The sequence below is a fragment of the Thalia democratica genome, chromosome 6, assembly GCF_965202585.1.
Source record: "Thalia democratica chromosome 6, ktThaDemo2.hap1.1, whole genome shotgun sequence".
Classification (NCBI taxonomy): Eukaryota; Metazoa; Chordata; class Thaliacea; order Salpida; family Salpidae; genus Thalia; species Thalia democratica.
This window is the reverse complement of record NC_139170.1, coordinates 14,745,837-14,773,345: the sequence shown is the minus strand read 5'-3', so window position 1 is coordinate 14,773,345 and position 27,509 is coordinate 14,745,837. Positions and strand designations below refer to the sequence as shown.

Here is a 27,509-nt window from a genome sequence, read left to right as displayed (position 1 = left end):
TATAAGCTGGCGCCGAGACTGAAGTTCACACATCATCATGACCGCAACCAAAGGCGCGAAGAAGTCAGTAGCCAAGACCACCCCGGTCGACGGCAAGAAGAAGCGAAGGAGGAGGCACAAAGAAAGCTTTGGCATCTACGTGTACAAAGTTTTGAAGCAAGTGCACCCCGACACCGGAATTTCCAGCAAGGCGATGGGAATCATGAACTCATTTGTCAACGACATCTTCGAGCGCATTGCAGCAGAGGCTTCACGTTTGGCTCATTACAACAAGAGGTCAACTGTGAGCAGCCGCGAAATTCAAACTGCTGTCAGGCTCTTGCTCCCCGGCGAGTTGTCAAAGCACGCAGTTTCAGAGGGAACTAAAGCTGTTACCAAGTACACCAGCTCAAAATAAATGCTCAACAACCGGTCCTTTTTAGGACCACCATTTGAACAAAACCGGCTATTGATATCTACTTAAAGTACAAGCCACAAATTGATAATTGTACAAACAAACTGGTTGTTATAAGAATTAAAAGATCAAACACTTTAGTTGTTTGATTTAAAATTTGTCGTACTTTCAAGTTTTAATCTTATGGTTACCATTGCTCAAGTCTAATTTGAAAAAACAGTAGTATATGTAAAAAAGGATTTAACTAACTTCAATACGTTGTCCGTGAACTTTTTTTTTTCTATACAACTTCTTGTTCATTTGTTGAATTTCTGTTAAAACATTCAGTAAATAAGTGTTTAAAAAAAATAATACAGTAACGTATACTTAACTTATACCAAAAAAAACCTTAGTTTTTGTTACATTTTTAAGTTGTTGTTGTTGATTATCAGCAACACAACAAAGGTTTAACTTTTAAACGTCTTCTTTTTATCAACTTAAATGCAGTTAAAACCATGTAAAATGTTTTAAAAAGTTATAAGTATATAAATAGAAATAAAAGTTCAGAACAAAAGATAACAAATGTGAATTTCAAACACATTTAAGTATTCCCACCTACAAGGCTGACATCTATTTAGCTTATTTAAGATATCATTTCAAGCCAAAACATCACCCTATGATACAAACCAACTCATTAGCTTAAACACGGTTAAAAAATGCTTGTTTTATTATTTTCATGGTAAAGTTACTTGTTTAGACTAGGTGTTAGACAACTTGATGTAACAACTACTGTAATTGAATGCTTAACATAATTAACTAACTTGGATGTCTTTTTCTTCTTGATATCTTTTTTTTTCTAAGAACTCTATCTTATTCGTTCTTACTTTGTGCACTTTTCTTAAACATTCAATAATTATTTGTTTTTTAACTTATTAAAAAAAGTTACGCTACGTCACTTTAAAAACTATTTATATTTTTCAATGAAAATAGTACACTTAAATAGTAATAAGAATAAAACTTACTTTGGTTTATCAACAAAGTATGTTTTCAATTGTTAACAACAAACAATATTTGTTTCACAAAAAATATAGTTTAATTACAACTAAACACGATTAAAAACATGCATAGTAATTTAAAAATCATACATTAAAATACATAAATGTAAACAACATCGATTGTTCAAAGAAAAACAACACTATAAACAAGTACGCGATTTACCAAAACAAAAATAGCTGAAATAGTTGATGAAAGCTTATCATTAAAACTTTTATTTTACAAAGCTGACATCTATTTAGTTTGTTTTTGATTGCTTAATTAGTCGAATACATGAAAGAACTCAATTTTTAAGCTGAAAGGAAAAGAAGTAACAGCTTGTCACCACTCATTTGTATTACTTGTTACAACTATATGTGAGACAACTTGATGACTTAAAACGACTTTTACAGTCTATAGTCATTTCTGTTATAAGTCTAAAGTGATAAGGACCACCAACTGATTCAACCAGATATCAATGTCCACTAAGCAGCATTAAACAAGCTCTAACTAGACGACAAAAACGAACCAAACTTAATGTTTTTTGTGCTGGTAAAAGGTGAGTTAGAATGTTTGTATAAAACAGTTTACTTCTAACTTATACTTTTGTGTTTTAACTTTTTGTCACATACTTGTATTTACAATTGTTTTTGTTCTCTTACATGACATTTTAAACTACTTTTGAGGAGGGAGCTAGTTGTATTTAAAAACCATTGCTTAAGTCTGTTACATTACAAATAAATATACGTTTCGCAGAAAGCTTCAACTAACTTGATTTTTGTGTCCATAAGATTTTCTTGTAAACTTCTTTCTTTAAACAAAACTTATTCCCGTTATGCTTATTTTGTATACTTCTTTTTGTAAAATTGAAAAAGTATTTAGTTTATTTAAAAAATACTGTTCTACGTCACTGTAAAAAGTATTAGATTTTAAATGAAAATAATACATTAAATTATAATAAAACAAACTTAACTTTGGATATTAACAATTACAATCTAATAAACCAGTAGTTTCTAAAATTTATTATTTCTTTTTATTACAATGCAACTCAAACTAAGTAAAACAGTTTAAAATACAATTAACAACAGAAGCTGTTCAAACCAAAATAAAAAAATCAACAAAACTGCAATTTCAGTACAACAACCATCATGTATTACAACCGAATTCTTTTTACAAAGCTTTTTATTGAACTCAAATTGTTCACAGATTTATCAAGTTGAAAATTAGTTTAGCTTTGGGTCTAATTTATGTTGTATCGTTTCAGAAAATAACTTTAACTAAAACACATTTAAAACATGCATTACAACTCATAAATACATAAACAAAAAACAACATATATGCATCACAACATGAACGAAAAAGAACATTTCGAATCTATAACTTTAAAAAGCTTACATCTTTTAGTTGATCTAGCATTGCTTATAGCTTTATCAAGTTAATCTAATGTAATCAGGACAACCAGCTTATTTAACCAGCTTTAAAGTCTACTAAGCAGTGTTAAACAAGCTTTAACTAAACAACAAAAATGTGCAACTCAACCAACTTTGTGGTGGTAAAAGATCAAAAGTAAGAGTTAGAGCTAGTTGAATGACACATTTTACTTCTAAATAATATTTTTTCTGTCTTTTCTTTTGTCACCTAGATATGCATACTTACTATTGCCTTTGTACTTTTACTGGACATTCTAAGCAACTTTTAATAAGAGAGCTAGTTATGTTTTGAAAGTATTGCCTAAATCGTGGAATAAGTTTTGTTAACTAGTTGTAATTTGATGTTTCATAAAAAGCTTCAACTAACTTAAACGTGTTGTCCAAAGGCTTTTTCTTGTTAACTTCTTTATTTAGACAAAAAAAAAATTCTCAATTATGCTTACTTCGTAGACTTTTTTTTTAATTTAATAAATACTAAACTTTATTTTTAAAACTTGTTCTACGTCACTATAAAAAGTAATTTCATTATGGAATGAAAATAAAACAGTTAGTTTTAATAAATTTCGTATTATTTTAAAAAATACTTGAACAGTAGAGGTTTATTCATGAAAATTATACTGATCATGCTTATCAAAATGTATTTTCAAAAATAAATAAATGTAAACAACAGTGATTGTTCTAAAGAAAAAAAACGACCAAAAAGCATTCAATTTCAGTACAACTGTCATGAATAGCAAAGTTGAATTTTTTTTTTACAAATCTTAGACTTGTTTTATTAAACTTAGTTGCTTATGGATTTTTAACATAAAACATCAACGCGTAAAAAAACCAATAGCTGAAACATTATGCAAAGGAAAAGAAGTAAACAGCTTTGTAACTTTATTGAAGACTGTGTATGAGACAACTTGATAACTAAAAACTACTGCAACTGTTTATTTCAAGTTATATTTGTTAAAAGTCTAGAGCAGAACGAAACGCTTTTAAGAAATAAAGTTATGGCTTTTATATAAATAGCAAAATGAAAGCAACAGACAAAATAAGTCTACAACTAAATGACAGTCTAGTTAGTGTGTCATTTATTATTGAAAAATGTTTAAGATAAACTAGAAACTTTCATAATAAGTATGAAGAATAAATCCAACAAATAAGTGCTTGAAAATAAAAGCCTACGGCACGCGGTATTCCCAAGCGGTCACCCATCTAAGTACTAACCTTTAAGCCCGACACTTTTTTAACTTCCCAGATCGGACGAGATGGGGTGTGTTCAGTGTGGTATGGTCGTAGGCGTTCGAAAACGATAAAAAGTTGTTATAAACCAATGAACTGTCTGAAACTTGTAGCTTATTTGCTTAAGTGTTTCTTATGTTTAGAGCTAACTTTGTTCTAACTAACAAATAATTTAAGTTTTTCTTGCCTTTACTTATTTTTTTTTTATTTGCTTCAAAGTAAGCTTCGTAAAACTGTTCAGCTATGATAGTACGAGTGCAAAAGCAACGTACAGTTTTCAAATAAGTAAATACCCTGTTTTAAAAGGAAAAGACACAAAAATCAAACAAACACATTAGCTAATTGTTAACATGTTAGAAATTTAAATGCTGTTGTTACAACAGAAGTGCTCAAAACACCTGAGAATAAAGAATACATTTTGAAATTACATTTATATCAAGTTAGAGTTGATTTAACAACCTTTTTTAAAATATACCACAGCAAAACATTTAGTCAACTGTCTAAATTGTGCAGAACATTGTAATGAATCTAGTTTTTATTACACTTAGAAACTACTTTAAGCAGTAAATCAATTAAAGTTTATTTAAACAAATCTTCACTTAGTAAACATAAACACTTCTATCATTATGCAGTCATTTTTGAACTGTACTTTTGTTACTTTTAAAATTAGCCTAACCTCTTTTTTTAAGTAAAGTTCTTCGTCTCAAAATAAGCAACTCTTTTAAACTTCATATTGAAATTTCGGTCCTTTTCTTTGAACATAAGTGAACAGTACTGATATTCATTTAAGTGCAAGTTATTTCGTCTTGTTTTGGAAAGTTACGATCAAATCCATTTGTTCGCTTTCTTTTCATGAAATCTACAAAGAAAAAGTTCTTAGTTCAGCTTCGAGTATAACAAATAAAACGTTGTTAAAAAATCAAAACAACTGTGTAATAGTTTTAAAAAGTTGTTTCAAATTTTTCTAACTGTGAAATACTAGTAACTAGTTGGGACTGTTTTATATAACAAGTTAAACATTAGTTTCTAGCTTTTTAACAAGTTTTGTATGGCTACTGTTCAGAACATTTTTGAAGTTACTAGTATGTGGAAGAACAAATTCAAAACTTATGAACTTAAGTTTTTTTATGTGGTTTAGTACTGCCATTTTGAATATAAGTATACTTAAAGTAATGATAACTTGTAAAGTATCATAAATTAAATACTTGTGTTTGTTTATGAATTACTTTTTACTAACCAGCACAGTTAAAGTTGTAATCAAGTTAAACATACTTAATGGGTTTTACAATTGACAAAACCGAATGAAATTAAAATAATAAAACTTAACTTAAGCTTGAAGTGGAAAAAATACTTGTGCTTGTCTAAAATCTTACAGTTTTAAGTTTGCAGCTGAAGAAAACTAAACCGGATGTGTAGTAATGTATTTTGTTTCATTTGAGGTTTATATTATTAAATGCAGAGGTGTGCTGTAACTTTTAGACTGTTTTTCTGGACCTTTAAAGCTAAGCTTTAAAAAAAACTCTGTTTCCGACCAGGCTAAGTCTGGTTTCTTTGTCACTGGAATGTTTTTGACGTTCGTAAAAAAATAACTATGCTTTTATGAGCATATGCGCTTTAAACTCACATGATAATGCTCGTATTAATCAGTAAAAGGTACTTCACAAAGTAAAACTGCTCAACAGTCAATTCGTCACAGTCAGTAACTACTAAAAGTATTGTTTCGGTTGCTTTAAAATACATACAAAATGTCTACCACAGCAGTAGCAGCACCAGCAGTAGCAGCGGCGGCGGCCGCAGCCAAGGCCAGGTCTTCCAAGAGACCAAGCGCCAAGAAGGCAGAACACCCGACTTACAGGGAGATGATTAGCTCTGCCCTGGGAGCAATGAAGGAACGAAAAGGTACATCCCGCCAGAAGATACAAAAATATATCGCGGACACCTACAAGCTTGACCTCTCAGCTTCTAATTCTCACTTGAAGAGAGCACTTACCAGCGGCGTGACCAAAGGTTCTTTTCTCCAGACTACTGGAAAAGGCGCTTCCGGCTCGTTCAAGCTTGCTCCAATGCCAGCTGCTGGTCCCAAGAAGAGGACAAAAAAAGTAGCTAAAAAGCCAGCAGTAAAGAAGGCCGCAGCAAAGAAACGAGTAAAGAAGTGTGCTCCCAAGAAGGCAGCGAAAAAACCAGCAGCCAAAAAGCGACCTGCTAAAAAGTGTGCTCCTAAGAAAGCAGCATCTAAAAAAGCTGCAAGCAAGAAGAAGAAAGTAACCAAGAAGAAGCCGGTAGCCAAAAAAGCATCTAAGAAGGCAAGTACCAAGAAGAGCTGTAAAAAATAAGTTGTTCTTTTACCCAAGGTCCTTTTCAGGACCACTCAATCAAAATATTAACAAAACATGAAATGCTAATAACAACAGTAAATTAAAAGTATGCAAATTAGTCAATGAGATACAGCGGAATCGCTTGCGTCCGTGTCTCCGTAAACAGTATATATACAGTCTTCCAGCGTATAGCTACATTATCAAAATGGCTCGTACCAAGCAAACCGCTCGCAAGTCAACCGGAGGCAAGGCTCCAAGGAAACAGCTCGCCACTAAGGCCGCTCGCAAGAGCGCACCCGCTACCGGAGGTGTGAAGAAGCCTCATCGCTACAGGCCCGGCACAGTTGCTCTGAGAGAAATCAGACGCTACCAGAAGTCAACTGAGCTTCTTTTGCGCAAGTTGCCTTTCCAGCGTCTTGTACGTGAAATAGCTCAAGACTTCAAAACTGACTTGAGGTTCCAAAGCAGTGCCGTAATGGCTTTGCAGGAAGCGAGCGAGGCCTACCTCGTTGGTTTGTTCGAAGACACTAACCTTTGCGCGATCCACGCCAAGCGTGTGACAATCATGCCCAAAGACATCCAGCTCGCCAGGAGAATGCGTGGCGAAAGAGCTTAAGCATTAGCTAAAACCGGTCCTTTTCAGGGCCACTTTTAAACTTTGTTTGATAGTGAGAAAAAATAAACCAAACGAAAGAATGTAAGTTAGAGACTTTTCTGAGTATGCAAATTAGTTTAGTAGTAACCGTACGCGTCCGTAACAGCTTATAAATAAACTCGACGGACTGACGAAAACACTATATTCAACATGTCTGGACGCGGCAAAGGAGGTAAAGGCTTGGGAAAAGGAGGTGCTAAGCGCCATCGCAAAGTACTTCGCGACAACATCCAAGGCATCACTAAGCCTGCAATCCGCCGTTTGGCTCGCCGAGGCGGAGTGAAGCGAATCTCGGGACTGATTTATGAAGAAACGAGAGGCGTCATGAAAGTTTTCTTGGAAAATGTTATTCGCGATGCAGTAACATACACAGAGCACGCCAAGCGCAAGACCGTCACAGCACTTGACGTCGTATACGCACTCAAGCGTCAAGGAAGAACCTTGTACGGCTTCGGTGGCTAAACATTTAGCAAACTCGGTCCTTTTTAGGACCACCCATTTCAAAATCAAATTTCTTCAACACTGCTGAACAAACATTTTGACAAGATTAAAGAGCAGCTACGACATATGCAAATTAGTTGTTCGTTCGACGCGGTTAGGTTTGAGTTTTATACAGAGCTGTGCGAGCATCTTGGCACAATCATTCGAACAACAAGATGTCGGGACGTGGTAAAGGATCAAAACTCAAATCTAAGCCGAAGAGCAGGTCTTCTCGTGCAGGACTGCAGTTTCCAGTCGGTCGCGTGCACCGCCTGTTGCGCACTGGCAACTACAGCCAAAGAGTCGGAGCTGGTGCTCCAGTTTATCTGGCTGCCGTTCTCGAGTATTTGAGCGCAGAAGTGCTCGAGCTTGCCGGTAACGCTGCTCGTGACAACAAGAAAAGCAGGATCATTCCCCGCCATTTGCAACTAGCTATCCGCAACGACGAAGAGTTGAACAAACTTCTCGGCGGCGTCACTATTGCTCAAGGAGGTGTTCTTCCAAACATCCAGGCAGTATTATTGCCCAAGAAGACCGCTTCAAAAAAATCAGCCTAAGTTAAAACAAACCAGGTCCTTTTCAGGACCACCTAAAAATATTTACGACAAACGAGAGAATCATAAAATGAGAGAGGCTGTCGTTCGCGTACGGAAATGCTAATTTGCATAAACTTTCAGTATATAAGCTGGCGCCGAGACTGAAGTTCACACATCATCATGACCGCAACCAAAGGCGCGAAGAAGTCAGTAGCCAAGACCACCCCGGTCGACGGCAAGAAGAAGCGAAGGAGGAGGCACAAAGAAAGCTTTGGCATCTACGTGTACAAAGTTTTGAAGCAAGTGCACCCCGACACCGGAATTTCCAGCAAGGCGATGGGAATCATGAACTCATTTGTCAACGACATCTTCGAGCGCATTGCAGCAGAGGCTTCACGTTTGGCTCATTACAACAAGAGGTCAACTGTGAGCAGCCGCGAAATTCAAACTGCTGTCAGGCTCTTGCTCCCCGGCGAGTTGTCAAAGCACGCAGTTTCAGAGGGAACTAAAGCTGTTACCAAGTACACCAGCTCAAAATAAATGCTCAACAACCGGTCCTTTTTAGGACCACCATTTGAACAAAACCGGCTATTGATATCTACTTAAAGTACAAGCCACAAATTGATAATTGTACAAACAAACTGGTTGTTATAAGAATTAAAAGATCAAACACTTTAGTTGTTTGATTTAAAATTTGTCGTACTTTCAAGTTTTAATCTTATGGTTACCATTGCTCAAGTCTAATTTGAAAAAACAGTAGTATATGTAAAAAAGGATTTAACTAACTTCAATACGTTGTCCGTGAACTTTTTTTTTTCTATACAACTTCTTGTTCATTTGTTGAATTTCTGTTAAAACATTCAGTAAATAAGTGTTTAAAAAAAATAATACAGTAACGTATACTTAACTTATACCAAAAAAAACCTTAGTTTTTGTTACATTTTTAAGTTGTTGTTGTTGATTATCAGCAACACAACAAAGGTTTAACTTTTAAACGTCTTCTTTTTATCAACTTAAATGCAGTTAAAACCATGTAAAATGTTTTAAAAAGTTATAAGTATATAAATAGAAATAAAAGTTCAGAACAAAAGATAACAAATGTGAATTTCAAACACATTTAAGTATTCCCACCTACAAGGCTGACATCTATTTAGCTTATTTAAGATATCATTTCAAGCCAAAACATCACCCTATGATACAAACCAACTCATTAGCTTAAACACGGTTAAAAAATGCTTGTTTTATTATTTTCATGGTAAAGTTACTTGTTTAGACTAGGTGTTAGACAACTTGATGTAACAACTACTGTAATTGAATGCTTAACATAATTAACTAACTTGGATGTCTTTTTCTTCTTGATATCTTTTTTTTTCTAAGAACTCTATCTTATTCGTTCTTACTTTGTGCACTTTTCTTAAACATTCAATAATTATTTGTTTTTTAACTTATTAAAAAAAGTTACGCTACGTCACTTTAAAAACTATTTATATTTTTCAATGAAAATAGTACACTTAAATAGTAATAAGAATAAAACTTACTTTGGTTTATCAACAAAGTATGTTTTCAATTGTTAACAACAAACAATATTTGTTTCACAAAAAATATAGTTTAATTACAACTAAAACACGATTAAAAACATGCATAGTAATTTAAAAATCATACATTAAAATACATAAATGTAAACAACATCGATTGTTCAAAGAAAAACAACACTATAAACAAGTACGCGATTTACCAAAACAAAAATAGCTGAAATAGTTGATGAAAGCTTATCATTAAAACTTTTATTTTACAAAGCTGACATCTATTTAGTTTGTTTTTGATTGCTTAATTAGTCGAATACATGAAAGAACTCAATTTTTAAGCTGAAAGGAAAAGAAGTAACAGCTTGTCACCACTCATTTGTATTACTTGTTACAACTATATGTGAGACAACTTGATGACTTAAAACGACTTTTACAGTCTATAGTCATTTCTGTTATAAGTCTAAAGTGATAAGGACCACCAACTGATTCAACCAGATATCAATGTCCACTAAGCAGCATTAAACAAGCTCTAACTAGACGACAAAAACGAACCAAACTTAATGTTTTTTGTGCTGGTAAAAGGTGAGTTAGAATGTTTGTATAAAACAGTTTACTTCTAACTTATACTTTTGTGTTTTAACTTTTTGTCACATACTTGTATTTACAATTGTTTTTGTTCTCTTACATGACATTTTAAACTACTTTTGAGGAGGGAGCTAGTTGTATTTAAAAACCATTGCTTAAGTCTGTTACATTACAAATAAATATACGTTTCGCAGAAAGCTTCAACTAACTTGATTTTTGTGTCCATAAGATTTTCTTGTAAACTTCTTTCTTTAAACAAAACTTATTCCCGTTATGCTTATTTTGTATACTTCTTTTTGTAAAATTGAAAAAGTATTTAGTTTATTTAAAAAATACTGTTCTACGTCACTGTAAAAAGTATTAGATTTTAAATGAAAATAATACATTAAATTATAATAAAACAAACTTAACTTTGGATATTAACAATTACAATCTAATAAACCAGTAGTTTCTAAAATTTATTATTTCTTTTTATTACAATGCAACTCAAACTAAGTAAAACAGTTTAAAATACAATTAACAACAGAAGCTGTTCAAACCAAAATAAAAAAATCAACAAAACTGCAATTTCAGTACAACAACCATCATGTATTACAACCGAATTCTTTTTACAAAGCTTTTTATTGAACTCAAATTGTTCACAGATTTATCAAGTTGAAAATTAGTTTAGCTTTGGGTCTAATTTATGTTGTATCGTTTCAGAAAATAACTTTAACTAAAACACATTTAAAACATGCATTACAACTCATAAATACATAAACAAAAAACAACATATATGCATCACAACATGAACGAAAAAGAACATTTCGAATCTATAACTTTAAAAAGCTTACATCTTTTAGTTGATCTAGCATTGCTTATAGCTTTATCAAGTTAATCTAATGTAATCAGGACAACCAGCTTATTTAACCAGCTTTAAAGTCTACTAAGCAGTGTTAAACAAGCTTTAACTAAACAACAAAAATGTGCAACTCAACCAACTTTGTGGTGGTAAAAGATCAAAAGTAAGAGTTAGAGCTAGTTGAATGACACATTTTACTTCTAAATAATATTTTTTCTGTCTTTTCTTTTGTCACCTAGATATGCATACTTACTATTGCCTTTGTACTTTTACTGGACATTCTAAGCAACTTTTAATAAGAGAGCTAGTTATGTTTTGAAAGTATTGCCTAAATCGTGGAATAAGTTTTGTTAACTAGTTGTAATTTGATGTTTCATAAAAAGCTTCAACTAACTTAAACGTGTTGTCCAAAGGCTTTTTCTTGTTAACTTCTTTATTTAGACAAAAAAAAAATTCTCAATTATGCTTACTTCGTAGACTTTTTTTTTAATTTAATAAATACTAAACTTTATTTTTAAAACTTGTTCTACGTCACTATAAAAAGTAATTTCATTATGGAATGAAAATAAAACAGTTAGTTTTAATAAATTTCGTATTATTTTAAAAAATACTTGAACAGTAGAGGTTTATTCATGAAAATTATACTGATCATGCTTATCAAAATGTATTTTCAAAAATAAATAAATGTAAACAACAGTGATTGTTCTAAAGAAAAAAAACGACCAAAAAGCATTCAATTTCAGTACAACTGTCATGAATAGCAAAGTTGAATTTTTTTTTTACAAATCTTAGACTTGTTTTATTAAACTTAGTTGCTTATGGATTTTTAACATAAAACATCAACGCGTAAAAAAACCAATAGCTGAAACATTATGCAAAGGAAAAGAAGTAAACAGCTTTGTAACTTTATTGAAGACTGTGTATGAGACAACTTGATAACTAAAAACTACTGCAACTGTTTATTTCAAGTTATATTTGTTAAAAGTCTAGAGCAGAACGAAACGCTTTTAAGAAATAAAGTTATGGCTTTTATATAAATAGCAAAATGAAAGCAACAGACAAAATAAGTCTACAACTAAATGACAGTCTAGTTAGTGTGTCATTTATTATTGAAAAATGTTTAAGATAAACTAGAAACTTTCATAATAAGTATGAAGAATAAATCCAACAAATAAGTGCTTGAAAATAAAAGCCTACGGCACGCGGTATTCCCAAGCGGTCACCCATCTAAGTACTAACCTTTAAGCCCGACACTTTTTTAACTTCCCAGATCGGACGAGATGGGGTGTGTTCAGTGTGGTATGGTCGTAGGCGTTCGAAAACGATAAAAAGTTGTTATAAACCAATGAACTGTCTGAAACTTGTAGCTTATTTGCTTAAGTGTTTCTTATGTTTAGAGCTAACTTTGTTCTAACTAACAAATAATTTAAGTTTTTCTTGCCTTTACTTATTTTTTTTTTATTTGCTTCAAAGTAAGCTTCGTAAAACTGTTCAGCTATGATAGTACGAGTGCAAAAGCAACGTACAGTTTTCAAATAAGTAAATACCCTGTTTTAAAAGGAAAAGACACAAAAATCAAACAAACACATTAGCTAATTGTTAACATGTTAGAAATTTAAATGCTGTTGTTACAACAGAAGTGCTCAAAACACCTGAGAATAAAGAATACATTTTGAAATTACATTTATATCAAGTTAGAGTTGATTTAACAACCTTTTTTAAAATATACCACAGCAAAACATTTAGTCAACTGTCTAAATTGTGCAGAACATTGTAATGAATCTAGTTTTTATTACACTTAGAAACTACTTTAAGCAGTAAATCAATTAAAGTTTATTTAAACAAATCTTCACTTAGTAAACATAAACACTTCTATCATTATGCAGTCATTTTTGAACTGTACTTTTGTTACTTTTAAAATTAGCCTAACCTCTTTTTTTAAGTAAAGTTCTTCGTCTCAAAATAAGCAACTCTTTTAAACTTCATATTGAAATTTCGGTCCTTTTCTTTGAACATAAGTGAACAGTACTGATATTCATTTAAGTGCAAGTTATTTCGTCTTGTTTTGGAAAGTTACGATCAAATCCATTTGTTCGCTTTCTTTTCATGAAATCTACAAAGAAAAAGTTCTTAGTTCAGCTTCGAGTATAACAAATAAAACGTTGTTAAAAAATCAAAACAACTGTGTAATAGTTTTAAAAAGTTGTTTCAAATTTTTCTAACTGTGAAATACTAGTAACTAGTTGGGACTGTTTTATATAACAAGTTAAACATTAGTTTCTAGCTTTTTAACAAGTTTTGTATGGCTACTGTTCAGAACATTTTTGAAGTTACTAGTATGTGGAAGAACAAATTCAAAACTTATGAACTTAAGTTTTTTTATGTGGTTTAGTACTGCCATTTTGAATATAAGTATACTTAAAGTAATGATAACTTGTAAAGTATCATAAATTAAATACTTGTGTTTGTTTATGAATTACTTTTTACTAACCAGCACAGTTAAAGTTGTAATCAAGTTAAACATACTTAATGGGTTTTACAATTGACAAAACCGAATGAAATTAAAATAATAAAACTTAACTTAAGCTTGAAGTGGAAAAAATACTTGTGCTTGTCTAAAATCTTACAGTTTTAAGTTTGCAGCTGAAGAAAACTAAACCGGATGTGTAGTAATGTATTTTGTTTCATTTGAGGTTTATATTATTAAATGCAGAGGTGTGCTGTAACTTTTAGACTGTTTTTCTGGACCTTTAAAGCTAAGCTTTAAAAAAAACTCTGTTTCCGACCAGGCTAAGTCTGGTTTCTTTGTCACTGGAATGTTTTTGACGTTCGTAAAAAAATAACTATGCTTTTATGAGCATATGCGCTTTAAACTCACATGATAATGCTCGTATTAATCAGTAAAAGGTACTTCACAAAGTAAAACTGCTCAACAGTCAATTCGTCACAGTCAGTAACTACTAAAAGTATTGTTTCGGTTGCTTTAAAATACATACAAAATGTCTACCACAGCAGTAGCAGCACCAGCAGTAGCAGCGGCGGCGGCCGCAGCCAAGGCCAGGTCTTCCAAGAGACCAAGCGCCAAGAAGGCAGAACACCCGACTTACAGGGAGATGATTAGCTCTGCCCTGGGAGCAATGAAGGAACGAAAAGGTACATCCCGCCAGAAGATACAAAAATATATCGCGGACACCTACAAGCTTGACCTCTCAGCTTCTAATTCTCACTTGAAGAGAGCACTTACCAGCGGCGTGACCAAAGGTTCTTTTCTCCAGACTACTGGAAAAGGCGCTTCCGGCTCGTTCAAGCTTGCTCCAATGCCAGCTGCTGGTCCCAAGAAGAGGACAAAAAAAGTAGCTAAAAAGCCAGCAGTAAAGAAGGCCGCAGCAAAGAAACGAGTAAAGAAGTGTGCTCCCAAGAAGGCAGCGAAAAAACCAGCAGCCAAAAAGCGACCTGCTAAAAAGTGTGCTCCTAAGAAAGCAGCATCTAAAAAAGCTGCAAGCAAGAAGAAGAAAGTAACCAAGAAGAAGCCGGTAGCCAAAAAAGCATCTAAGAAGGCAAGTACCAAGAAGAGCTGTAAAAAATAAGTTGTTCTTTTACCCAAGGTCCTTTTCAGGACCACTCAATCAAAATATTAACAAAACATGAAATGCTAATAACAACAGTAAATTAAAAGTATGCAAATTAGTCAATGAGATACAGCGGAATCGCTTGCGTCCGTGTCTCCGTAAACAGTATATATACAGTCTTCCAGCGTATAGCTACATTATCAAAATGGCTCGTACCAAGCAAACCGCTCGCAAGTCAACCGGAGGCAAGGCTCCAAGGAAACAGCTCGCCACTAAGGCCGCTCGCAAGAGCGCACCCGCTACCGGAGGTGTGAAGAAGCCTCATCGCTACAGGCCCGGCACAGTTGCTCTGAGAGAAATCAGACGCTACCAGAAGTCAACTGAGCTTCTTTTGCGCAAGTTGCCTTTCCAGCGTCTTGTACGTGAAATAGCTCAAGACTTCAAAACTGACTTGAGGTTCCAAAGCAGTGCCGTAATGGCTTTGCAGGAAGCGAGCGAGGCCTACCTCGTTGGTTTGTTCGAAGACACTAACCTTTGCGCGATCCACGCCAAGCGTGTGACAATCATGCCCAAAGACATCCAGCTCGCCAGGAGAATGCGTGGCGAAAGAGCTTAAGCATTAGCTAAAACCGGTCCTTTTCAGGGCCACTTTTAAACTTTGTTTGATAGTGAGAAAAAATAAACCAAACGAAAGAATGTAAGTTAGAGACTTTTCTGAGTATGCAAATTAGTTTAGTAGTAACCGTACGCGTCCGTAACAGCTTATAAATAAACTCGACGGACTGACGAAAACACTATATTCAACATGTCTGGACGCGGCAAAGGAGGTAAAGGCTTGGGAAAAGGAGGTGCTAAGCGCCATCGCAAAGTACTTCGCGACAACATCCAAGGCATCACTAAGCCTGCAATCCGCCGTTTGGCTCGCCGAGGCGGAGTGAAGCGAATCTCGGGACTGATTTATGAAGAAACGAGAGGCGTCATGAAAGTTTTCTTGGAAAATGTTATTCGCGATGCAGTAACATACACAGAGCACGCCAAGCGCAAGACCGTCACAGCACTTGACGTCGTATACGCACTCAAGCGTCAAGGAAGAACCTTGTACGGCTTCGGTGGCTAAACATCTAGCAAACTCGGTCCTTTTTAGGACCACCCATTTCAAAATCAAATTTCTTCAACACTGCTGAACAAACATTTTGACAAGATTAAAGAGCAGCTACGACATATGCAAATTAGTTGTTCGTTCGACGCGGTTAGGTTTGAGTTTTATACAGAGCTGTGCGAGCATCTTGGCACAATCATTCGAACAACAAGATGTCGGGACGTGGTAAAGGATCAAAACTCAAATCTAAGCCGAAGAGCAGGTCTTCTCGTGCAGGACTGCAGTTTCCAGTCGGTCGCGTGCACCGCCTGTTGCGCACTGGCAACTACAGCCAAAGAGTCGGAGCTGGTGCTCCAGTTTATCTGGCTGCCGTTCTCGAGTATTTGAGCGCAGAAGTGCTCGAGCTTGCCGGTAACGCTGCTCGTGACAACAAGAAAAGCAGGATCATTCCCCGCCATTTGCAACTAGCTATCCGCAACGACGAAGAGTTGAACAAACTTCTCGGCGGCGTCACTATTGCTCAAGGAGGTGTTCTTCCAAACATCCAGGCAGTATTATTGCCCAAGAAGACCGCTTCAAAAAAATCAGCCTAAGTTAAAACAAACCAGGTCCTTTTCAGGACCACCTAAAAATATTTACGACAAACGAGAGAATCATAAAATGAGAGAGGCTGTCGTTCGCGTACGGAAATGCTAATTTGCATAAACTTTCAGTATATAAGCTGGCGCCGAGACTGAAGTTCACACATCATCATGACCGCAACCAAAGGCGCGAAGAAGTCAGTAGCCAAGACCACCCCGGTCGACGGCAAGAAGAAGCGAAGGAGGAGGCACAAAGAAAGCTTTGGCATCTACGTGTACAAAGTTTTGAAGCAAGTGCACCCCGACACCGGAATTTCCAGCAAGGCGATGGGAATCATGAACTCATTTGTCAACGACATCTTCGAGCGCATTGCAGCAGAGGCTTCACGTTTGGCTCATTACAACAAGAGGTCAACTGTGAGCAGCCGCGAAATTCAAACTGCTGTCAGGCTCTTGCTCCCCGGCGAGTTGTCAAAGCACGCAGTTTCAGAGGGAACTAAAGCTGTTACCAAGTACACCAGCTCAAAATAAATGCTCAACAACCGGTCCTTTTTAGGACCACCATTTGAACAAAACCGGCTATTGATATCTACTTAAAGTACAAGCCACAAATTGATAATTGTACAAACAAACTGGTTGTTATAAGAATTAAAAGATCAAACACTTTAGTTGTTTGATTTAAAATTTGTCGTACTTTCAAGTTTTAATCTTATGGTTACCATTGCTCAAGTCTAATTTGAAAAAACAGTAGTATATGTAAAAAAGGATTTAACTAACTTCAATACGTTGTCCGTGAACTTTTTTTTTTCTATACAACTTCTTGTTCATTTGTTGAATTTCTGTTAAAACATTCAGTAAATAAGTGTTTAAAAAAAATAATACAGTAACGTATACTTAACTTATACCAAAAAAAACCTTAGTTTTTGTTACATTTTTAAGTTGTTGTTGTTGATTATCAGCAACACAACAAAGGTTTAACTTTTAAACGTCTTCTTTTTATCAACTTAAATGCAGTTAAAACCATGTAAAATGTTTTAAAAAGTTATAAGTATATAAATAGAAATAAAAGTTCAGAACAAAAGATAACAAATGTGAATTTCAAACACATTTAAGTATTCCCACCTACAAGGCTGACATCTATTTAGCTTATTTAAGATATCATTTCAAGCCAAAACATCACCCTATGATACAAACCAACTCATTAGCTTAAACACGGTTAAAAAATGCTTGTTTTATTATTTTCATGGTAAAGTTACTTGTTTAGACTAGGTGTTAGACAACTTGATGTAACAACTACTGTAATTGAATGCTTAACATAATTAACTAACTTGGATGTCTTTTTCTTCTTGATATCTTTTTTTTTCTAAGAACTCTATCTTATTCGTTCTTACTTTGTGCACTTTTCTTAAACATTCAATAATTATTTGTTTTTTAACTTATTAAAAAAAGTTACGCTACGTCACTTTAAAAACTATTTATATTTTTCAATGAAAATAGTACACTTAAATAGTAATAAGAATAAAACTTACTTTGGTTTATCAACAAAGTATGTTTTCAATTGTTAACAACAAACAATATTTGTTTCACAAAAAATATAGTTTAATTACAACTAAAACACGATTAAAAACATGCATAGTAATTTAAAAATCATACATTAAAATACATAAATGTAAACAACATCGATTGTTCAAAGAAAAACAACACTATAAACAAGTACGCGATTTACCAAAACAAAAATAGCTGAAATAGTTGATGAAAGCTTATCATTAAAACTTTTATTTTACAAAGCTGACATCTATTTAGTTTGTTTTTGATTGCTTAATTAGTCGAATACATGAAAGAACTCAATTTTTAAGCTGAAAGGAAAAGAAGTAACAGCTTGTCACCACTCATTTGTATTACTTGTTACAACTATATGTGAGACAACTTGATGACTTAAAACGACTTTTACAGTCTATAGTCATTTCTGTTATAAGTCTAAAGTGATAAGGACCACCAACTGATTCAACCAGATATCAATGTCCACTAAGCAGCATTAAACAAGCTCTAACTAGACGACAAAAACGAACCAAACTTAATGTTTTTTGTGCTGGTAAAAGGTGAGTTAGAATGTTTGTATAAAACAGTTTACTTCTAACTTATACTTTTGTGTTTTAACTTTTTGTCACATACTTGTATTTACAATTGTTTTTGTTCTCTTACATGACATTTTAAACTACTTTTGAGGAGGGAGCTAGTTGTATTTAAAAACCATTGCTTAAGTCTGTTACATTACAAATAAATATACGTTTCGCAGAAAGCTTCAACTAACTTGATTTTTGTGTCCATAAGATTTTCTTGTAAACTTCTTTCTTTAAACAAAACTTATTCCCGTTATGCTTATTTTGTATACTTCTTTTTGTAAAATTGAAAAAGTATTTAGTTTATTTAAAAAATACTGTTCTACGTCACTGTAAAAAGTATTAGATTTTAAATGAAAATAATACATTAAATTATAATAAAACAAACTTAACTTTGGATATTAACAATTACAATCTAATAAACCAGTAGTTTCTAAAATTTATTATTTCTTTTTATTACAATGCAACTCAAACTAAGTAAAACAGTTTAAAATACAATTAACAACAGAAGCTGTTCAAACCAAAATAAAAAAATCAACAAAACTGCAATTTCAGTACAACAACCATCATGTATTACAACCGAATTCTTTTTACAAAGCTTTTTATTGAACTCAAATTGTTCACAGATTTATCAAGTTGAAAATTAGTTTAGCTTTGGGTCTAATTTATGTTGTATCGTTTCAGAAAATAACTTTAACTAAAACACATTTAAAACATGCATTACAACTCATAAATACATAAACAAAAAACAACATATATGCATCACAACATGAACGAAAAAGAACATTTCGAATCTATAACTTTAAAAAGCTTACATCTTTTAGTTGATCTAGCATTGCTTATAGCTTTATCAAGTTAATCTAATGTAATCAGGACAACCAGCTTATTTAACCAGCTTTAAAGTCTACTAAGCAGTGTTAAACAAGCTTTAACTAAACAACAAAAATGTGCAACTCAACCAACTTTGTGGTGGTAAAAGATCAAAAGTAAGAGTTAGAGCTAGTTGAATGACACATTTTACTTCTAAATAATATTTTTTCTGTCTTTTCTTTTGTCACCTAGATATGCATACTTACTATTGCCTTTGTACTTTTACTGGACATTCTAAGCAACTTTTAATAAGAGAGCTAGTTATGTTTTGAAAGTATTGCCTAAATCGTGGAATAAGTTTTGTTAACTAGTTGTAATTTGATGTTTCATAAAAAGCTTCAACTAACTTAAACGTGTTGTCCAAAGGCTTTTTCTTGTTAACTTCTTTATTTAGACAAAAAAAAAATTCTCAATTATGCTTACTTCGTAGACTTTTTTTTTAATTTAATAAATACTAAACTTTATTTTTAAAACTTGTTCTACGTCACTATAAAAAGTAATTTCATTATGGAATGAAAATAAAACAGTTAGTTTTAATAAATTTCGTATTATTTTAAAAAATACTTGAACAGTAGAGGTTTATTCATGAAAATTATACTGATCATGCTTATCAAAATGTATTTTCAAAAATAAATAAATGTAAACAACAGTGATTGTTCTAAAGAAAAAAAACGACCAAAAAGCATTCAATTTCAGTACAACTGTCATGAATAGCAAAGTTGAATTTTTTTTTTACAAATCTTAGACTTGTTTTATTAAACTTAGTTGCTTATGGATTTTTAACATAAAACATCAACGCGTAAAAAAACCAATAGCTGAAACATTATGCAAAGGAAAAGAAGTAAACAGCTTTGTAACTTTATTGAAGACTGTGTATGAGACAACTTGATAACTAAAAACTACTGCAACTGTTTATTTCAAGTTATATTTGTTAAAAGTCTAGAGCAGAACGAAACGCTTTTAAGAAATAAAGTTATGGCTTTTATATAAATAGCAAAATGAAAGCAACAGACAAAATAAGTCTACAACTAAATGACAGTCTAGTTAGTGTGTCATTTATTATTGAAAAATGTTTAAGATAAACTAGAAACTTTCATAATAAGTATGAAGAATAAATCCAACAAATAAGTGCTTGAAAATAAAAGCCTACGGCACGCGGTATTCCCAAGCGGTCACCCATCTAAGTACTAACCTTTAAGCCCGACACTTTTTTAACTTCCCAGATCGGACGAGATGGGGTGTGTTCAGTGTGGTATGGTCGTAGGCGTTCGAAAACGATAAAAAGTTGTTATAAACCAATGAACTGTCTGAAACTTGTAGCTTATTTGCTTAAGTGTTTCTTATGTTTAGAGCTAACTTTGTTCTAACTAACAAATAATTTAAGTTTTTCTTGCCTTTACTTATTTTTTTTTTATTTGCTTCAAAGTAAGCTTCGTAAAACTGTTCAGCTATGATAGTACGAGTGCAAAAGCAACGTACAGTTTTCAAATAAGTAAATACCCTGTTTTAAAAGGAAAAGACACAAAAATCAAACAAACACATTAGCTAATTGTTAACATGTTAGAAATTTAAATGCTGTTGTTACAACAGAAGTGCTCAAAACACCTGAGAATAAAGAATACATTTTGAAATTACATTTATATCAAGTTAGAGTTGATTTAACAACCTTTTTTAAAATATACCACAGCAAAACATTTAGTCAACTGTCTAAATTGTGCAGAACATTGTAATGAATCTAGTTTTTATTACACTTAGAAACTACTTTAAGCAGTAAATCAATTAAAGTTTATTTAAACAAATCTTCACTTAGTAAACATAAACACTTCTATCATTATGCAGTCATTTTTGAACTGTACTTTTGTTACTTTTAAAATTAGCCTAACCTCTTTTTTTAAGTAAAGTTCTTCGTCTCAAAATAAGCAACTCTTTTAAACTTCATATTGAAATTTCGGTCCTTTTCTTTGAACATAAGTGAACAGTACTGATATTCATTTAAGTGCAAGTTATTTCGTCTTGTTTTGGAAAGTTACGATCAAATCCATTTGTTCGCTTTCTTTTCATGAAATCTACAAAGAAAAAGTTCTTAGTTCAGCTTCGAGTATAACAAATAAAACGTTGTTAAAAAATCAAAACAACTGTGTAATAGTTTTAAAAAGTTGTTTCAAATTTTTCTAACTGTGAAATACTAGTAACTAGTTGGGACTGTTTTATATAACAAGTTAAACATTAGTTTCTAGCTTTTTAACAAGTTTTGTATGGCTACTGTTCAGAACATTTTTGAAGTTACTAGTATGTGGAAGAACAAATTCAAAACTTATGAACTTAAGTTTTTTTATGTGGTTTAGTACTGCCATTTTGAATATAAGTATACTTAAAGTAATGATAACTTGTAAAGTATCATAAATTAAATACTTGTGTTTGTTTATGAATTACTTTTTACTAACCAGCACAGTTAAAGTTGTAATCAAGTTAAACATACTTAATGGGTTTTACAATTGACAAAACCGAATGAAATTAAAATAATAAAACTTAACTTAAGCTTGAAGTGGAAAAAATACTTGTGCTTGTCTAAAATCTTACAGTTTTAAGTTTGCAGCTGAAGAAAACTAAACCGGATGTGTAGTAATGTATTTTGTTTCATTTGAGGTTTATATTATTAAATGCAGAGGTGTGCTGTAACTTTTAGACTGTTTTTCTGGACCTTTAAAGCTAAGCTTTAAAAAAAACTCTGTTTCCGACCAGGCTAAGTCTGGTTTCTTTGTCACTGGAATGTTTTTGACGTTCGTAAAAAAATAACTATGCTTTTATGAGCATATGCGCTTTAAACTCACATGATAATGCTCGTATTAATCAGTAAAAGGTACTTCACAAAGTAAAACTGCTCAACAGTCAATTCGTCACAGTCAGTAACTACTAAAAGTATTGTTTCGGTTGCTTTAAAATACATACAAAATGTCTACCACAGCAGTAGCAGCACCAGCAGTAGCAGCGGCGGCGGCCGCAGCCAAGGCCAGGTCTTCCAAGAGACCAAGCGCCAAGAAGGCAGAACACCCGACTTACAGGGAGATGATTAGCTCTGCCCTGGGAGCAATGAAGGAACGAAAAGGTACATCCCGCCAGAAGATACAAAAATATATCGCGGACACCTACAAGCTTGACCTCTCAGCTTCTAATTCTCACTTGAAGAGAGCACTTACCAGCGGCGTGACCAAAGGTTCTTTTCTCCAGACTACTGGAAAAGGCGCTTCCGGCTCGTTCAAGCTTGCTCCAATGCCAGCTGCTGGTCCCAAGAAGAGGACAAAAAAAGTAGCTAAAAAGCCAGCAGTAAAGAAGGCCGCAGCAAAGAAACGAGTAAAGAAGTGTGCTCCCAAGAAGGCAGCGAAAAAACCAGCAGCCAAAAAGCGACCTGCTAAAAAGTGTGCTCCTAAGAAAGCAGCATCTAAAAAAGCTGCAAGCAAGAAGAAGAAAGTAACCAAGAAGAAGCCGGTAGCCAAAAAAGCATCTAAGAAGGCAAGTACCAAGAAGAGCTGTAAAAAATAAGTTGTTCTTTTACCCAAGGTCCTTTTCAGGACCACTCAATCAAAATATTAACAAAACATGAAATGCTAATAACAACAGTAAATTAAAAGTATGCAAATTAGTCAATGAGATACAGCGGAATCGCTTGCGTCCGTGTCTCCGTAAACAGTATATATACAGTCTTCCAGCGTATAGCTACATTATCAAAATGGCTCGTACCAAGCAAACCGCTCGCAAGTCAACCGGAGGCAAGGCTCCAAGGAAACAGCTCGCCACTAAGGCCGCTCGCAAGAGCGCACCCGCTACCGGAGGTGTGAAGAAGCCTCATCGCTACAGGCCCGGCACAGTTGCTCTGAGAGAAATCAGACGCTACCAGAAGTCAACTGAGCTTCTTTTGCGCAAGTTGCCTTTCCAGCGTCTTGTACGTGAAATAGCTCAAGACTTCAAAACTGACTTGAGGTTCCAAAGCAGTGCCGTAATGGCTTTGCAGGAAGCGAGCGAGGCCTACCTCGTTGGTTTGTTCGAAGACACTAACCTTTGCGCGATCCACGCCAAGCGTGTGACAATCATGCCCAAAGACATCCAGCTCGCCAGGAGAATGCGTGGCGAAAGAGCTTAAGCATTAGCTAAAACCGGTCCTTTTCAGGGCCACTTTTAAACTTTGTTTGATAGTGAGAAAAAATAAACCAAACGAAAGAATGTAAGTTAGAGACTTTTCTGAGTATGCAAATTAGTTTAGTAGTAACCGTACGCGTCCGTAACAGCTTATAAATGAACTCGACGGACTGACGAAAACACTATATTCAACATGTCTGGACGCGGCAAAGGAGGTAAAGGCTTGGGAAAAGGAGGTGCTAAGCGCCATCGCAAAGTACTTCGCGACAACATCCAAGGCATCACTAAGCCTGCAATCCGCCGTTTGGCTCGCCGAGGCGGAGTGAAGCGAATCTCGGGACTGATTTATGAAGAAACGAGAGGCGTCATGAAAGTTTTCTTGGAAAATGTTATTCGCGATGCAGTAACATACACAGAGCACGCCAAGCGCAAGACCGTCACAGCACTTGACGTCGTATACGCACTCAAGCGTCAAGGAAGAACCTTGTACGGCTTCGGTGGCTAAACATTTAGCAAACTCGGTCCTTTTTAGGACCACCCATTTCAAAATCAAATTTCTTCAACACTGCTGAACAAACATTTTGACAAGATTAAAGAGCAGCTACGACATATGCAAATTAGTTGTTCGTTCGACGCGGTTAGGTTTGAGTTTTATACAGAGCTGTGCGAGCATCTTGGCACAATCATTCGAACAACAAGATGTCGGGACGTGGTAAAGGATCAAAACTCAAATCTAAGCCGAAGAGCAGGTCTTCTCGTGCAGGACTGCAGTTTCCAGTCGGTCGCGTGCACCGCCTGTTGCGCACTGGCAACTACAGCCAAAGAGTCGGAGCTGGTGCTCCAGTTTATCTGGCTGCCGTTCTCGAGTATTTGAGCGCAGAAGTGCTCGAGCTTGCCGGTAACGCTGCTCGTGACAACAAGAAAAGCAGGATCATTCCCCGCCATTTGCAACTAGCTATCCGCAACGACGAAGAGTTGAACAAACTTCTCGGCGGCGTCACTATTGCTCAAGGAGGTGTTCTTCCAAACATCCAGGCAGTATTATTGCCCAAGAAGACCGCTTCAAAAAAATCAGCCTAAGTTAAAACAAACCAGGTCCTTTTCAGGACCACCTAAAAATATTTACGACAAACGAGAGAATCATAAAATGAGAGAGGCTGTCGTTCGCGTACGGAAATGCTAATTTGCATAAACTTTCAGTATATAAGCTGGCGCCGAGACTGAAGTTCACACATCATCATGACCGCAACCAAAGGCGCGAAGAAGTCAGTAGCCAAGACCACCCCGGTCGACGGCAAGAAGAAGCGAAGGAGGAGGCACAAAGAAAGCTTTGGCATCTACGTGTACAAAGTTTTGAAGCAAGTGCACCCCGACACCGGAATTTCCAGCAAGGCGATGGGAATCATGAACTCATTTGTCAACGACATCTTCGAGCGCATTGCAGCAGAGGCTTCACGTTTGGCTCATTACAACAAGAGGTCAACTGTGAGCAGCCGCGAAATTCAAACTGCTGTCAGGCTCTTGCTCCCCGGCGAGTTGTCAAAGCACGCAGTTTCAGAGGGAACTAAAGCTGTTACCAAGTACACCAGCTCAAAATAAATGCTCAACAACCGGTCCTTTTTAGGACCACCATTTGAACAAAACCGGCTATTGATATCTACTTAAAGTACAAGCCACAAATTGATAATTGTACAAACAAACTGGTTGTTATAAGAATTAAAAGATCAAACACTTTAGTTGTTTGATTTAAAATTTGTCGTACTTTCAAGTTTTAATCTTATGGTTACCATTGCTCAAGTCTAATTTGAAAAAACAGTAGTATATGTAAAAAAGGATTTAACTAACTTCAATACGTTGTCCGTGAACTTTTTTTTTTCTATACAACTTCTTGTTCATTTGTTGAATTTCTGTTAAAACATTCAGTAAATAAGTGTTTAAAAAAAATAATACAGTAACGTATACTTAACTTATACCAAAAAAAACCTTAGTTTTTGTTACATTTTTAAGTTGTTGTTGTTGATTATCAGCAACACAACAAAGGTTTAACTTTTAAACGTCTTCTTTTTATCAACTTAAATGCAGTTAAAACCATGTAAAATGTTTTAAAAAGTTATAAGTATATAAATAGAAATAAAAGTTCAGAACAAAAGATAACAAATGTGAATTTCAAACACATTTAAGTATTCCCACCTACAAGGCTGACATCTATTTAGCTTATTTAAGATATCATTTCAAGCCAAAACATCACCCTATGATACAAACCAACTCATTAGCTTAAACACGGTTAAAAAATGCTTGTTTTATTATTTTCATGGTAAAGTTACTTGTTTAGACTAGGTGTTAGACAACTTGATGTAACAACTACTGTAATTGAATGCTTAACATAATTAACTAACTTGGATGTCTTTTTCTTCTTGATATCTTTTTTTTTCTAAGAACTCTATCTTATTCGTTCTTACTTTGTGCACTTTTCTTAAACATTCAATAATTATTTGTTTTTTAACTTATTAAAAAAAGTTACGCTACGTCACTTTAAAAACTATTTATATTTTTCAATGAAAATAGTACACTTAAATAGTAATAAGAATAAAACTTACTTTGGTTTATCAACAAAGTATGTTTTCAATTGTTAACAACAAACAATATTTGTTTCACAAAAAATATAGTTTAATTACAACTAAGACACGATTAAAAACATGCATAGTAATTTAAAAATCATACATTAAAATACATAAATGTAAACAACATCGATTGTTCAAAGAAAAACAACACTATAAACAAGTACGCGATTTACCAAAACAAAAATAGCTGAAATAGTTGATGAAAGCTTATCATTAAAACTTTTATTTTACAAAGCTGACATCTATTTAGTTTGTTTTTGATTGCTTAATTAGTCGAATACATGAAAGAACTCAATTTTTAAGCTGAAAGGAAAAGAAGTAACAGCTTGTCACCACTCATTTGTATTACTTGTTACAACTATATGTGAGACAACTTGATGACTTAAAACGACTTTTACAGTCTATAGTCATTTCTGTTATAAGTCTAAAGTGATAAGGACCACCAACTGATTCAACCAGATATCAATGTCCACTAAGCAGCATTAAACAAGCTCTAACTAGACGACAAAAACGAACCAAACTTAATGTTTTTTGTGCTGGTAAAAGGTGAGTTAGAATGTTTGTATAAAACAGTTTACTTCTAACTTATACTTTTGTGTTTTAACTTTTTGTCACATACTTGTATTTACAATTGTTTTTGTTCTCTTACATGACATTTTAAACTACTTTTGAGGAGGGAGCTAGTTGTATTTAAAAACCATTGCTTAAGTCTGTTACATTACAAATAAATATACGTTTCGCAGAAAGCTTCAACTAACTTGATTTTTGTGTCCATAAGATTTTCTTGTAAACTTCTTTCTTTAAACAAAACTTATTCCCGTTATGCTTATTTTGTATACTTCTTTTTGTAAAATTGAAAAAGTATTTAGTTTATTTAAAAAATACTGTTCTACGTCACTGTAAAAAGTATTAGATTTTAAATGAAAATAATACATTAAATTATAATAAAACAAACTTAACTTTGGATATTAACAATTACAATCTAATAAACCAGTAGTTTCTAAAATTTATTATTTCTTTTTATTACAATGCAACTCAAACTAAGTAAAACAGTTTAAAATACAATTAACAACAGAAGCTGTTCAAACCAAAATAAAAAAATCAACAAAACTGCAATTTCAGTACAACAACCATCATGTATTACAACCGAATTCTTTTTACAAAGCTTTTTATTGAACTCAAATTGTTCACAGATTTATCAAGTTGAAAATTAGTTTAGCTTTGGGTCTAATTTATGTTGTATCGTTTCAGAAAATAACTTTAACTAAAACACATTTAAAACATGCATTACAACTCATAAATACATAAACAAAAAACAACATATATGCATCACAACATGAACGAAAAAGAACATTTCGAATCTATAACTTTAAAAAGCTTACATCTTTTAGTTGATCTAGCATTGCTTATAGCTTTATCAAGTTAATCTAATGTAATCAGGACAACCAGCTTATTTAACCAGCTTTAAAGTCTACTAAGCAGTGTTAAACAAGCTTTAACTAAACAACAAAAATG

General features: G+C 33.8%; 13 protein-coding genes and 3 pseudogenes across 13 annotated transcripts; 13 read left to right on the top strand and 3 right to left on the bottom strand.

Annotated features, from left to right (window-relative positions):
• Nucleotides 1–37: 37 nt before the first annotated feature.
• On the top strand, nt 38–397 carry LOC145838411 (histone H2B type 1-K-like). The gene has a single exon (XM_082946000.1). The coding sequence runs from the start codon at nt 38–40 to the stop codon at nt 395–397; it is 360 nt and encodes a 119-aa protein (XP_082802126.1).
• A 3,601-nt stretch (nt 398–3,998) lies between these two features.
• Nucleotides 3,999–4,121, bottom strand: LOC145839614 (5S ribosomal RNA; annotated as a pseudogene).
• A 2,461-nt stretch (nt 4,122–6,582) lies between these two features.
• Nucleotides 6,583–6,993, top strand: LOC145839575 (histone H3). Its single transcript, XM_082947188.1, has one exon. The coding sequence runs from the start codon at nt 6,583–6,585 to the stop codon at nt 6,991–6,993; it is 411 nt and encodes a 136-aa protein (XP_082803314.1).
• A 189-nt stretch (nt 6,994–7,182) lies between these two features.
• On the top strand, nt 7,183–7,494 carry LOC145838791 (histone H4-like). Its single transcript, XM_082946415.1, has one exon. It carries the CDS (start codon nt 7,183–7,185, stop codon nt 7,492–7,494), a length of 312 nt encoding a protein of 103 aa, XP_082802541.1.
• Nucleotides 7,495–7,688: 194 nt separating this feature from the next.
• LOC145838790 (histone H2A) lies at nt 7,689–8,069 on the top strand. Its single transcript, XM_082946413.1, has one exon. The coding sequence runs from the start codon at nt 7,689–7,691 to the stop codon at nt 8,067–8,069; it is 381 nt and encodes a 126-aa protein (XP_082802539.1).
• Nucleotides 8,070–8,228: 159 nt separating this feature from the next.
• Nucleotides 8,229–8,588, top strand: LOC145838415 (histone H2B type 1-K-like). The gene has a single exon (XM_082946003.1). The coding sequence runs from the start codon at nt 8,229–8,231 to the stop codon at nt 8,586–8,588; it is 360 nt and encodes a 119-aa protein (XP_082802129.1).
• A 3,602-nt stretch (nt 8,589–12,190) lies between these two features.
• Nucleotides 12,191–12,313, bottom strand: LOC145839613 (5S ribosomal RNA; annotated as a pseudogene).
• Nucleotides 12,314–14,774: 2,461 nt separating this feature from the next.
• Nucleotides 14,775–15,185, top strand: LOC145838789 (histone H3). The gene has a single exon (XM_082946412.1). The coding sequence runs from the start codon at nt 14,775–14,777 to the stop codon at nt 15,183–15,185; it is 411 nt and encodes a 136-aa protein (XP_082802538.1).
• A 189-nt stretch (nt 15,186–15,374) lies between these two features.
• On the top strand, nt 15,375–15,686 carry LOC145838788 (histone H4-like). Its single transcript, XM_082946411.1, has one exon. It carries the CDS (start codon nt 15,375–15,377, stop codon nt 15,684–15,686), a length of 312 nt encoding a protein of 103 aa, XP_082802537.1.
• A 194-nt stretch (nt 15,687–15,880) lies between these two features.
• On the top strand, nt 15,881–16,261 carry LOC145838786 (histone H2A). Its single transcript, XM_082946410.1, has one exon. The coding sequence runs from the start codon at nt 15,881–15,883 to the stop codon at nt 16,259–16,261; it is 381 nt and encodes a 126-aa protein (XP_082802536.1).
• Nucleotides 16,262–16,420: 159 nt separating this feature from the next.
• Nucleotides 16,421–16,780, top strand: LOC145838416 (histone H2B type 1-K-like). The gene has a single exon (XM_082946004.1). The coding sequence runs from the start codon at nt 16,421–16,423 to the stop codon at nt 16,778–16,780; it is 360 nt and encodes a 119-aa protein (XP_082802130.1).
• Nucleotides 16,781–20,382: 3,602 nt separating this feature from the next.
• On the bottom strand, nt 20,383–20,505 carry LOC145839612 (5S ribosomal RNA; annotated as a pseudogene).
• Nucleotides 20,506–22,966: 2,461 nt separating this feature from the next.
• LOC145838785 (histone H3) lies at nt 22,967–23,377 on the top strand. The gene has a single exon (XM_082946409.1). It carries the CDS (start codon nt 22,967–22,969, stop codon nt 23,375–23,377), a length of 411 nt encoding a protein of 136 aa, XP_082802535.1.
• Nucleotides 23,378–23,566: 189 nt separating this feature from the next.
• Nucleotides 23,567–23,878, top strand: LOC145838784 (histone H4-like). The gene has a single exon (XM_082946408.1). The coding sequence runs from the start codon at nt 23,567–23,569 to the stop codon at nt 23,876–23,878; it is 312 nt and encodes a 103-aa protein (XP_082802534.1).
• Nucleotides 23,879–24,072: 194 nt separating this feature from the next.
• LOC145838783 (histone H2A) lies at nt 24,073–24,453 on the top strand. The gene has a single exon (XM_082946407.1). The coding sequence runs from the start codon at nt 24,073–24,075 to the stop codon at nt 24,451–24,453; it is 381 nt and encodes a 126-aa protein (XP_082802533.1).
• Nucleotides 24,454–24,612: 159 nt separating this feature from the next.
• LOC145838413 (histone H2B type 1-K-like) lies at nt 24,613–24,972 on the top strand. The gene has a single exon (XM_082946002.1). It carries the CDS (start codon nt 24,613–24,615, stop codon nt 24,970–24,972), a length of 360 nt encoding a protein of 119 aa, XP_082802128.1.
• The last annotated feature ends 2,537 nt before the right edge of the window (nt 24,973–27,509 follow it).